We start from the raw sequence: 12,633 nt of genomic DNA, 5'->3' as shown, positions 1-12,633 counted from the left end.
AAAATATTGTAAGACGGCAGACGTGACTCAGTCTCATTAGGCATAAAATTAAGTAGAGGTCTGAGTGAGGAGTAATATAAAGATTTTTGTTCACTGTGGGGGGGGGGGATAAAAAAGTGACATTAATAGTTTGGGACAGTTTTTTTATATGTAGCACTGAGTAACCAAATATTACAAAATCTATACATCAATACAGGTTTGTAAGATTTTCTTTATTACATGCTTTGATTTGGAAATGTTTTTACAAAATCAGGTAACATTGTAAAATAGAGAATGTCTTTTTTGTTGTTAAAAAGGCTGTCGTGTGTTTTAGATTGTCAGCTGCTGTGATAGTAAACTATTTTTCCTCTTTTATGAGGACGTTCAGCAGCAGCAGAACTCCTTCAGCAAAGCTTCATCACAGTCTGTGTGTGCGCGCGTGTGTTTAGAGATGCTGGTGCAGCCAGAGGACTGTGTTGAGGAAGCAGTCGGCCTGTGTGTCCACTCTGGACAGAGAGTGTCCGTCTTCTGGAAACCACAACAGCCTGAATGGACAAACAGAATGATGGGCAGAGCTTCAAATCAGTCTTAGTAACCATAGTTATTAGTCTAATGACAGGAATGCCTGAGTTGAATTCAAACCTCTGTTATGTTACATTGGATCAGATTGTCGCGGCGTGTATTTAATGTCTGCTCTGTTGTACCTGACAGGTAAAGCTCTGCTCTTCAGTGCTTTATAGAGCTCCAGGCCCTGGTGAGGGGACACTCGCCTGTCTCTGCCCCCCAGCATCAGCAGCACTGGAGCCTTGATCTACAAACCAACACACACATAAACACACTGTACCAACAGATACTTGGTTTCATGTCAGTTTCTTCAGATGTTGATGATGTTTCTCTCGGTTCTTGTTTCCTTTCCAGTTTCTTTATGAACTGGACTCCTGACCCTGGGCCATGACAAGGTCCTATATTTTGAAAACTAGTGGCTGCATTTCCACAAAACTTTGAACTCTCTTGGTCTCCTGAGTATGACAGGAGTTTTTAAGCCAGCCTTTGTCAAATTGACAAATATGAATAACTTCTGGTGTGAGAATATGTTGGCTATTTGTACAATATGATTGAAGGCTGTAAAGTCTGCATGTGTCTGACCTGAGCAGCATGTGTGATGGGGGACTTCTCTAACATGGCAGCCAGGGCTTCAGCAGTGGGTATCTGGTCATAAGAGTACTGAAACCCCACACTGGTGTATCGCCTGGAGACACAGAGAGAGGACAAGAAGATTAAAACTTTAAAAAGGGTTTGGACATGTTGCAGTGCGTGAACAGGTTGTTGTGGACGTGTATGTGCCTCACCAGTCTACTATGTCACTGGTGCCCAGTAAAGTAGCAGCATTAATGACAGGATTCCTGGCCGCACACGCTCTGTAGAACTCTGGGTACTGACCAACCAGATGACAGGACAGGAACCCCCCGTGAGAACCGCCAATCACAGCCAAGCGTTTGGGGTCAAGGGTGATGTCCGTCCGCAGCGCAGTAAGTACGGCCATCTGGGTAAAGACACTCACGTGAAATCATTTTCTGAGCTGTTTACGAATAAACACATGACTGACACTTTTTCCTCCCTAATCAACTCTAGTCCAGAAAGATTCTCAAGTAGTTCACAATATTTCTTTTTTACTCTGAGGTTTGTTGCCAACCTTACTCTATCCAGGACTCTCTGTCAGCCAGTACCTGCACATCTTTTACATCCTGGCTTCCGATTTGACCGATCAGGGACAAAATGCTGTCCTGGCCGAACCCCGTGGATCCCCGGTAGTTCACTAGAGACACAAATACGGGGAGAGAGGGAAAAAAAATCAGAGAAACGGAAAGCCTTTTATAATGTGACTGTAGGAGGCTTCCTGTTTTTTTTTTTTTTATTGGTTTTCACCAAAAGTAAGTAAAGATTTTCTTTTAAAAGGCAGATAAGTTTAAGTTTTTGACACAGACTTTATATACCCTCACATGAAAAAAGACACAGACTACTTTTACAGTAAACTGACCAAGTGAGCTAAGGATATTCTTCTGGTAATTGTAAGTGATGAGGACAAATTGAGACAAAATGCAAATGAGCTTCCATCACAGTCATTTAAATAAAGTAAGAAAATGGTGAAACCACAGTGTTTTTGCTGCAAATAATGTTTAAAATCTGATTTTCAAATGTATATCAAGATTAATAATGAACTCTGATACAGACATAGATTTTTAAACAAAAGTGATGTTAGCATTTGAACATACAGTATAATGACTCTTTTCAATCAAAGTAATAGTTTGACATTTTGGGGAATACGCTTATTCATTTTCTTGCTGAGAGTTAGACGAGAAGATTGATATCCATCTCATGTCTGTGTCCTAAATATCAAGCTACAGCCAGAAGGCAGTTAGCTCAGCACAAAGACTGGAAACAAGGGGAAACAAAATCCACCTACCAGCACCTCTAAAGCACCCTCAGTTAAAATGCTATATCGCTTGTTGTCACTGTGAGATTGCCAGGAAACCAGCGGAGACTCCAAGACTAGGAAGTCATATAACCCCATAAAAACACAATACAATATGCCGTTTTTACACACGTTTTTTGTACAAATTAAACAAACAAGTTATAATGTGTTCATTAGTGAGCTTCAGAGGTTCTGGAGGGTGGACTTGTTACCTTTGGACAGAGCCAGGCTATCGGTTTCCCCCCGCTTCCACTCTTTACGCCAAACTAAAGCGCTATTTGCATGGAATTAACATTATAGGGGAAGGTGGGGAATGAAACGATCACTGTGCTCCTCTGTTATTTAACTCATCATTTCGGACGGTATTTTAACAATTGCAGAATTATTGGATATGGTCTGTAATAGTCATGGATATTCCACAGGACAAAGCCAAAAGCATGCCCAGAGGGTGAGGGAGAGTTGAAGGGGAGACGTGAAGCAAAGATGTGTGAGGGGAATTTGAGTCAAAAATTTTACTCCTGAGTCCTAACTCAGTCAAATCTTAAAACACAGACATGAAACACATATTGGTATCATTCAATGTGACTTACACTTCTTGAGGATATCATTATCTGCGAAGTCCATCACAAAATAATGCCCATAAATCAGCTTAGAAATCATAGAAAAAGGGTGCTTCAGACTCTGATGTGGGAATCATCACAATTTTGTCTGTACATCCATGGGTTCGGCATACTTTGAATGATCATGATGTCAATTTGCCAAAATGTAAACAAATATATGCTAAAAACCGGGTCTCCTAAGATAATACCAGTGCTTTCCTGTAGCTGATGTTACAACAGCCCTTGCTCTCCTGATGGCTTTAATGTTTCAGGCCTTTATGTTGGTGTTAACGTGTTTAAAGATTTGCAGAAACATTTTTGACTTCCTCCATTTTCACACAAAAGTCAAATTTCACACTGAGGTGATCCAAAATAAGCAGCTCCTTTCCGCAGAAACAAAAACACAGTGATCCACTTTAAAATAGAAGATGTGGCTCCAGGCCAGGATTTAAATTTCCGGAGGACTAGCTGACCTGCACAGGTGATGTTAAAATCATCCCACCTCCTCTTGAGCAATAAATCCATTCCTATCCACTAAGCTAGTCTAGCCAGCTGCTGGTTGCAGCTTAATATTTGACGAAACAAACATTACAGTGGTATCTATCTTCTTGTCTCACACTCAGCATAAATAAGAAATAACAATATTTCCCACAATGTCAAATTAATTCTGTAAGTGTGCCAGTGTTTGTGTATGTTGCCTGTGTGTGTCTGAGAGAAACAGAGGCGCCTCACCCATGATCACAGCAAAGCCGAGTTTAACCAGTCCGGCTGTGGTGCAGTTCCACTCTGCTGAGAACTGGGAGTGAGGGCCGCCTGGGGGAGCAAACAAACAGAGAAATCAAATCGTAATGAAATTAAGTCATACGTTTCCATCCTGTCGACAGAAATACAACTACCACAAAAATAAGTTAAGTAAACACAGACCATGGATGAAGACGACCAGAGGTATTCTGGCTTCACGTGGGGGACAAGGCGGTTTGACCAGGACAGCCCCGAAGTCTAAACCAGCTGAGGGAGGGAGGGGGGGAGAGAGAGAGAGAGAGAGAGAGAGAGAGAGAGAGAGAGAGAGAGAGAGAGAGAGAGAGAGAGAGAGAGAGAGACTAAACGTAAGAAGGACAGAGCTCAACATCACTGTTTTATATTGAAGGGGTGGTTGATAGTCATAATTTTGACCCTGTGTCTGTGTGTGTGTGTGTGTGTGTGTCATGCTCACAGTAGTGTGGGTTGTCCTCCTCTGGTGGAGGTGTAACATCGACAACTGTCCAGTGGAAGTCAAAGGTCATGACTGGCTGCTGCAGGGTTTGCCAGGTCACAGCCTCACCCGCCGAGGGGAGGAAACCCACCCTCTGCGTACACATGTACATCCACACAAACACAAACACACACACGTGAAGTCCATAAAAGCAGAGAAATCTCGTGTAAATTCATTTTTCATCCAACTAATCCTGTTTCACAACCCAGTAAACAGTATTGTAGCACAGTGCTCGGTTTTGTGTCTCTCATGCCTGTGTGTGTGCTGTCTGACCAGAGTGGGAGGTGTGTTCGGGCTGGAGCAGCAGACGACCACCAGGTCCTTCTGGACTGTCAGCAGCTTCCAGCTGCCATAAACATTGGACGGATCAGAGAGACCTGCGGAGGAGAGAGAAAGAAGAGATGAAGAAAAGACAGAGCAGACACACGATAGAGGGGAAACAAACGCAGAGATAAACAATTATTGTGATTGTGATTATTGTGATGAAATGCGGTAATCTATTAATTGTATTTATCTTTAATTTTGTGTCGTCTTTGGTGCACAGTGTGTGCTCCTGCGACAGGATGTTAGAGGCAACATTAGGGCTGTTGGTCTTGTCGTACCTTCCTGTTCTCTCTTGTGCTCCTGATGATGAAGATGAGAAGGTGGAGGAGGAGGGAGAGGAGGAGGATGAGGAGGAAGTGGATCTGAAGGATGAGGGGAGGGAGGAGGGGGAGGAAGGTGAGAGTCAGAAGGAACTGCAAAAGGAAAAAATGGAGAAGGGGGAGGTGGAAGAAGAGGGGAGAGGGGAGTAGGAGGAAGAGGAGATGACAGAGGAATTGCAGGAGGAGGGGGAGGAAAAGCAAGAAAAGCAGAAGATGGAGGAGGATGGGGAGACCAAGAGGGGGACGGAGGAGGCGGAAGCAGAGGAGAGAGGGGAGGATGAGAGAAAAGAAGAGATGGAGATGAGGACAGAAAAGAGGGAGGAGGAGGAGGCGGCGGAGGAGGAGAGGATGGAGTCTTACTATCAGAGAGGGAGGTAACTTTGTTTGATCTTCTGTCGACCATAAAGACATCCTGAGAGAGAAGCAGGGAGTAAATGAGTCACACAAATCAATAAGCAAAAAAAAAATGCAGAAAAAAATGAATGGTAGGCATTTTTTTATTTAAAGGAATAATTCGACATTATGGGAAATATGCTTATTTGCTTTCTGGCCAAACTATTCCTCAAATATGTAGTTGTTACCTTCCAGTTTCTGCAGGCACTGCTAAACACCACTCTCTGACTGTCTTCAGACCAGCAGCAGGATGCCAGAGATTCATACACACCTGCAAACTCACCTGACACAGAGAAAATGTGCTTTTGATATTTTTTTTCAACAAACACTCTCATTCTCCCTACATTAGCCCTTTACCCTGCTTCGTTAAGAGCCTGACAGTCAATGCAATCCAAACATGGATTGCATTTATAAGTAAAGTAATGAATAATGAGCTAATTGCTCTGGATAAAGATAATAATACAAATGTATCATATTGTACAGGTGGACTTGGCCACAGTGGTTCTTTGAGCCAAATGCTAATGTCTGCATGCTAACATGCTCACAATGAAAAACATGCTGATATTTACCATATACACAATCTTAATTTAGTCTGTTCGTGTGTTAGCATGCTAACATTTGCTAATTAGCACTAAACACAGCTGAGACTGATGTCATTACTCTTGCAGGTGTTTGATCATAAACCATGCTATTTGGTCAACCTCATGGTGGCGCTAGAGGAAAAGTCAGAGGACCACAGCGCTAGTGTGGCTAAAAGCTAACAGTATGTAACCTACCAGTCTGTGGTCTGTTGACAACATCCAGCAGTGTGGAAGTCTTCCCGCTCTTCAGCTCCAGCTGTGGAAGATTAACAGTCACTGTTAACAGAAAGAAAAACTCAGACACACATGCCCAAAGACACACACACACATGCTCACACACGAGTACCTGCTGCAGACTGAGGCACTGGTTGTGAGGACCAAACACTCGACCCTGCAGGTAGATCAGCGTGGACCCGTCTGGACTCAGCCTGGGACAGGACACCGACAGGTTGTCCCCAGACAGACACTCTGGTTTGGAGAGAAGAGGACGTACAGGGATCAGATGAACAGAGCAGAGAGTGTGTGAGATTGATTCATTTAGAGACAAAGACAATGTGCTCACCACAGTTTCCATCCAGGTCGAGTTTGAATAACGCTGACCTGAAACAGGAAAGAGAAACAGACACAAAATGAAACTGCAACCTGTAATTTCCACAGTTCAGTTGAGGCCTGCTATACAAATAAACTAGACTCAGTGAACTGAATGTTTTCTTCTTGGTGCCTGGAAACAGAAACAAGGTTTAACACTTTTGCTTTTTCTGCTCAGTTGCTGCTGTTTTTCCATTTTCCTTTTTGTTACAACAGATCAATAGTGATTAAAGGGTTTGGGAAAGAAGAAGAATTATAAGAAGTAATGTGCCAGTATCATTTACATAATTTTTTTCCCCTAATAACTGAATCAAAGTTGTGAATTTTGGCTTTATAAATAAATTTCACTTATTATTTCAGTGCTGAAGTTGCTGCTGTTTTTCATGCTGACACATATTGTGTCAGAAATCAAAGCAGATATCCAACCTGCGGTTGGAGCAGAACTTCAGTCCAAGTCTGAAGGGTTCGTGGTACCAACTGACAAAAAACACCGACTGACTGCCGGGAGCCCACAGAGCCTGGAGGACAACACACACACACACACATCCTACTGTTAGCTTGTATCAGTATTATTTAATCAATCAGTCAAATCAATACATCTGCACTGGCATTTATACTGCAGCACAAAGGCACAGGTGGAAAGAGAAGGCCTCTCCTCACCTGTCCAGGTGAGACGTCAGGTGGGACGCCCTGCAGCACGCTGACCGAGCCGCTCTGCAGATTCACCACACAAATCACCGGAGCGCTCTTATTGGTCAGAGCCTCGCCCCAGTCTTCACGGTACACACTCCTGTCCTGTTTGCACACACAGTGTAGTTAATGATGAATCTTCCGTTTTGTGTGTGTGTGTGTGTGTGTGTGTGTGTGTGTGTGTGTGTGTGTGTGTGCGTGTGTGTGTGCGTGCGTGCAATACCTTTCCGCATACAGATTCCCCATAATGTGTTTCTATTGATGTGTTCTTGCTCTTCTCAGCTACATACAGCAGTTTGTTCTCACAGTCCGACCATGACAGACAGCCAAACTGGGCTGGAAATACATGTATCATATATATAAAACACACATACTACTACAAAAGTGGAAAACACTATATAGGTTGATGTGATTAGGTCAGTAACGCTCAGTTATTTCTGGCTGATGATACATCCAACTTCGTTCTTGTTGGGGGAAACATGACTAAACATGCGTCTTACCGTCATCGTACACTCTGCCGTGTTTGCTGAGAGCAGTCAGGTTGAGGCATTTCCTGAGGCCGTGGCGGTCCCATATCTGATGAGCAACAACCATAAACAACAACAGCCTGTCAAACGCATCGAATATTGACACACAGATGTCCTTACAGAGGATATTGAGGTCTGTTTTTTCTCACCTCGAGGAGCTGGTGGCCACCTGTTTCCCTGACAACGGCCCTCAGGCCTCGAATGGGAGAGAGTCCACTCAGCAACCTGGAGAGCAGACGAGAAATAAGAGCTGTGATTAGTTCAGAGTGTGCTCAGTTTGGCCTCAATTAAAAATCAAACCTGGCTGAAAAGCAAAGTTTTACTGGGTAAAAGTTGTTGCACCTCTGAGCACATTCAGCATCACTGATGGGTGCTGGTGTGTGTGGCCTGAAGTGTGCTCTGTTGCACCTGTGACCACGCCCACAGTGATGTCACACTTCTACATCACTGCAGCAAGGTGAGAAGCTAAAGCAAAGCCATGATTTTCAGCTGCTGTTAAGTTGCTCTTTAACCCCAAAATGGCCAGTAGATGATGTAATAAAAAAACTGTTTGTGCAGACGTATGTTCATATCTTATGCTGCTCATATCTCATAATCAAAAACTCTTTTGTGAGAGTGTATGTGTACCTACATTTACACAGTCACAATGTGGGGACTCGCCTTCCTTATGGGGACAAAACGCAGGTCCTCATAACGTAGGGTGCAGACTTAAGGTTTAAGTTTAAGTTTAGGTTAGGGTTAGGGTTAGGCAAGTAGTGGTTATGGTTAGGGTAAGTCTCCAGGAGATTAATGTAAGTCAATGTAATGTAGTCTGAAGTGATGGAAACAAGGACTGTGTGTGTGTGTGTGCACTCACTCTCCAGACACAGGTGCACAGGGTCCTGGTGGGAGGATAGTCCTGATGCTCTTGTGGTCGTTGCTGTCTGTGATAAGAGTCCACTGCTGGGAGTAGCGGAGTCTGGATCCTCGGACCAGGTCGCTCTGACTCCACTCTGGATGTGGACACAGAGAGAAGTTTTCCAAGTTTGGTTACACAGAGAGATACTGGATTATTTCAATTATCCACACCTGCGTGATACAATCATATACACACTCAAGTCCAGGAGGCAAAATCTTCCACCTCATGTGTACCAATTTTAGGATCTTGGCAAGCTTCTTGGTTTAAAGGATCATAATTATGGCGGTATTAGCTGATCACAGATACAGTATATTTGTGTTGGCGTATATGTTAGCAGAAAGAAATTGCTGTACACTAAAGGTATTATTACAAATAATTTAACTTCCAGTAACGTTCACTTATCAAAATGTACTATTATACTTGATGTCACTGTCACCTTCGATTATAATGTATATTGTTCAACTTTAAAATATCTTGCCTAAGACATATCTTTATGACAACTATTTTATAACATGATGCTTTCAAAGAAATGTTTTATGCAATAACATTCTAATGTTTTATGTCAAGGCTATTTAAACAGCCTTGAATCAGTGGTAACTTGTAGCGTTATGAAGAGGCCATGAGTGTCCTTCCCTCAATCCACAATCCGATGTACTGTTCAATATCCAATAAACACCAGCCAGGTTGAATGGTATTCTTCCAGACAAACAGATGGGTTTACTCTGTAAACCTTTTTAAACCCTTAAGACGAGATCACTGGTGTCAGTCCCAGAGCGTTTTTGACCAGCAGGTTGTCACGAAATCCAAAGACATGCTGGAGGTCGTAGTTTGTTCAAAGAGGGATTATTTTTTCTCCAAGATATCTGGACAACTACCAACTGATGATTTGGACATTCATCGTTACTGAGGATGACTTCCATTAACTCTCTGGCCTTTCATCCCTTTCAGGTCGAGTCTTTACCTTCCCATTTGAAAAATAAACAAATTCACACATTCACAGTCAAATGGCAAGATGTCCAGGAAGTACGGTGGACATTTATATTCCCCAGATGATGAACTATTTCCATGTTCAATGTCAGCTTTGCTTTTATATCCTGCTTCAACAGCACCATTAATGCAAACAGATAGTTTACCGCATTGCAAAATCATCAATAATAGTAATGTTAGGCATTCTGCACAGGTATGTGTGTGTGGCCTTGTATTACTCGTGTTGTGGGCACATAAATCTGTTTACACAGTCACATTGTGGGGACATTCGCCCTCTTCTTGGGGGGGGGGGGGGGGGGAAACGCAAGTCCGCATGACGTAAATCATTCAGTTTAAGGGTGAAGACTGGTTAGTGGTGAGGTTAGGTTTAGGTTTAGGTTGGGGTAAGGGATAAGGTGGGCAAGTAGTGGTTATGGTATAGGGGTTAGGGTCAGGTTAAGTCTCCAGGAAATTAATGTAAGTCAGTGTAATATCCTCTGAAGTTATGGAAACACGACTGTCTGTGTGTCTGTGTGTGTGTTTAAGAGAGAGACGGGCACCAGCAGGCCGCCGGCTGCAGCAGCTCACCTGCGGCCACGGTGTAGGTCCGGAGCTCTGGGAGCTGCTCCTCACTCACATGAGCAGAAACAGGCGCAGAGAGGCCGCTGACCTCTCCGTACACCCCGGTGATCCGTCCGGGCTCCATCTGTGTCTGCTGCCGGAATTGACACACACACACACACAGACCTCACATAAAATCACCTGTCACACACTCGCACGGCCAACGCTGGCAGCTGAGACAAGTGCAAACACATGCGTCAAGCGCTGACGTTAAACCGTTTCCTGCTCGTCAGGCTCTGTTTGCTGCTCTTCCGTTCATGAATGTATCCACATCAGTCTGTCAATGATTTTAACGCCTCCCCTGAACTTGATTCAACATTTCACAACAATGATTTCTACTGCACGAGCGCCTCCATGTTGAATTCATGAATGGACGATACCACTTTGTTTCAACTTGGAGGGGTGTAGTGGAGAAAAGTGACCGGCAGGGGGCAGCAGAGGAATCATATTCTCTATTACTACTGATGAAATGTATTTATTATTACTTCTTATTTCTTATCAGCACTTTCAACATCACATCAACATTAACTTTGTGTTCAGATGTAAGGGGGAGTGTTAGTTTGTAAATTTAAATATTAAATTATAAAATGTTTATAACTATCTGGATGGCGGAACATCTTCAAGCTGTTGCGGGAAAAATGGTGGGCAGCTCGAGCTGCAGTGTCTTCAATGTTTTCAAGAGATTATTTACTCTACAAATGAAGTCACAGCAACAAGGTGAACAAGGCGTTCACAGTTTTATCTTTGATTGTCTGTCTTTCAAATTGCAGATGCTTTTCATTACAAAATCCAAATTTCCAGAATATTAAAAGGAAAAACAGTCCATAAAGTTTGCCTGTGTGTCAGGCGAACTGACTTTTTTGAGGTCATCATGGTGGTAAAATCTGATTACTTAAGTGACCATCTCATTAACTTCACAATGTGTGTGTTAACATTAATTTTCTCCAATGATCTGTTTTCCAGCACAGAAACTACACCACCTCCTTTCAGAATTAACCTTTTGGAATTACAAAAGAGACAAACAAAGTGCTCAAATAATCTTTATTTCATTTGATCCATTTTCTGTCCATGTGCTGCAACACCAGAACCCCTGATGAGACAGTTTGGTGAGGTTGTAATATGGGACACATTGCTGCACTTCATCCAGAGGGTCAAACAACGGAAACTGGGAAAGCTGGTGAGAAGTTTTCACCAAGTTATTGACGATTCCAGGCAGCTGTTAAGTGTGCTTTTTAAATGTATTGTAATCAAAACCACCAACAAATTTGATACTTCTGCCAGGAGCACAATTCATTTTAGATGCTAACCTGATCACCATTACAAACATCACCACCACACTGTTCTGATCAGCAGCTCTGGAGTGTACAGTATTTGCTGCTTGTCATAGGGAAAAATCATCTAATGCATCTATTGATTCAAGTACACATCTTACCACGAATCCCTAAGTACAGTCCATCTGCAATACATACACATGGATAGATAGTATGACCCACCAACCCACATAAAAAACATACATGAAAAAAAATCTGTCATCCCATAGTTGTGTCTGTAAACAGTTTTTAGGATTTTTTAAATGTCTTAAAAATCACACCGTACTGCTCTTTTAATAAATTAGAAAGTAAAATACAATTATCCATCAGAAATGGTTAAAACGTATTTTTCCTCTCAAAAAAGTATTAATACAAAGATGACAATATTAACTCTTTGATTTTCATATAAACTCTTTGATTTCATATTTTAATTAGTCATCTTGTTGTTATATATATATATATATATATATATAAAGTGTTTTACTTCATGATGGTGAATACAATTCAAATAAAACACACTCACGCAAAACACCACACACGTTTTAGGTTGCAGTCAGTTTCTGGGTTGACAGCTGAAGTAGCCACTCAGGGTGTAAGAACAGAGGACGATTGCAGGATTAACAAGGAATCATTGGCCCAGAGGAGAGGGGAGTTTTTCCAGAATATTTCTGTGTTGTTGTTTTTTTTTTTTGCTTTTTGTTCCAGAAGTGGATGCTTTAACATTGCGCTTCACAGATTAACCAGGACTGGTTATGTCCAGGCTTTATGTGGAAACTGAGGTCAGAAATTTGGATTAAAAAAAGACTTAACTGACCTGTCGAACCACAGAGCAGCATTTCAAGCTGAGTATCAAAAACAATAACCTAGTGAGTGTAACAAGGAAGGCTTCCACAGACCTCAAATGTACCATAAAGCTTTAAAATTGTTTGACTATACTTAATACTTTACTTTCTCTGTATTGTTTTATTGATAAAATGCATAAAAAGATCTTTTTGGATATCTGAAGATCACATTCCTTGTGTGCACAGAACATTTCCTCTCCTCTGTAACGAAGTAGTTTTAATCCCACATAAAAGAGGTTTTACAGTTGGTATCCACATCAGAAGTGGCAT

General features: G+C 42.2%; 1 protein-coding gene across 1 annotated transcript; it reads right to left on the bottom strand.

Moving 5' to 3' along the window:
- Positions 1 to 228: 228 nt before the first annotated feature.
- LOC139289015 (acylamino-acid-releasing enzyme) lies at positions 229 to 10,296 on the bottom strand. Its single transcript, XM_070910508.1, has 22 exons — positions 10,179 to 10,296; positions 8,583 to 8,718; positions 7,876 to 7,951; positions 7,700 to 7,775; positions 7,423 to 7,535; positions 7,170 to 7,304; positions 6,936 to 7,027; positions 6,484 to 6,521; positions 6,268 to 6,389; positions 6,117 to 6,177; positions 5,529 to 5,623; positions 5,308 to 5,359; positions 4,906 to 4,926; positions 4,577 to 4,680; positions 4,265 to 4,397; positions 3,976 to 4,059; positions 3,784 to 3,864; positions 1,707 to 1,795; positions 1,329 to 1,522; positions 1,126 to 1,228; positions 684 to 790; positions 229 to 524 (listed from the first exon to the last, which is right to left on the bottom strand). The coding sequence occupies exons 1-22, from the start codon at positions 10,294 to 10,296 to the stop codon at positions 425 to 427; spliced, it is 2,130 nt and encodes a 709-aa protein (XP_070766609.1). The 3' UTR covers positions 229 to 424.
- Positions 10,297 to 12,633: the final 2,337 nt, after the last annotated feature.

Source organism: Enoplosus armatus, chromosome 8, assembly GCF_043641665.1.
Source record: "Enoplosus armatus isolate fEnoArm2 chromosome 8, fEnoArm2.hap1, whole genome shotgun sequence".
Taxonomy (NCBI): Eukaryota; Metazoa; Chordata; class Actinopteri; order Centrarchiformes; family Enoplosidae; genus Enoplosus; species Enoplosus armatus.
This window is presented reverse-complemented; position numbering and strand designations above follow the sequence as displayed.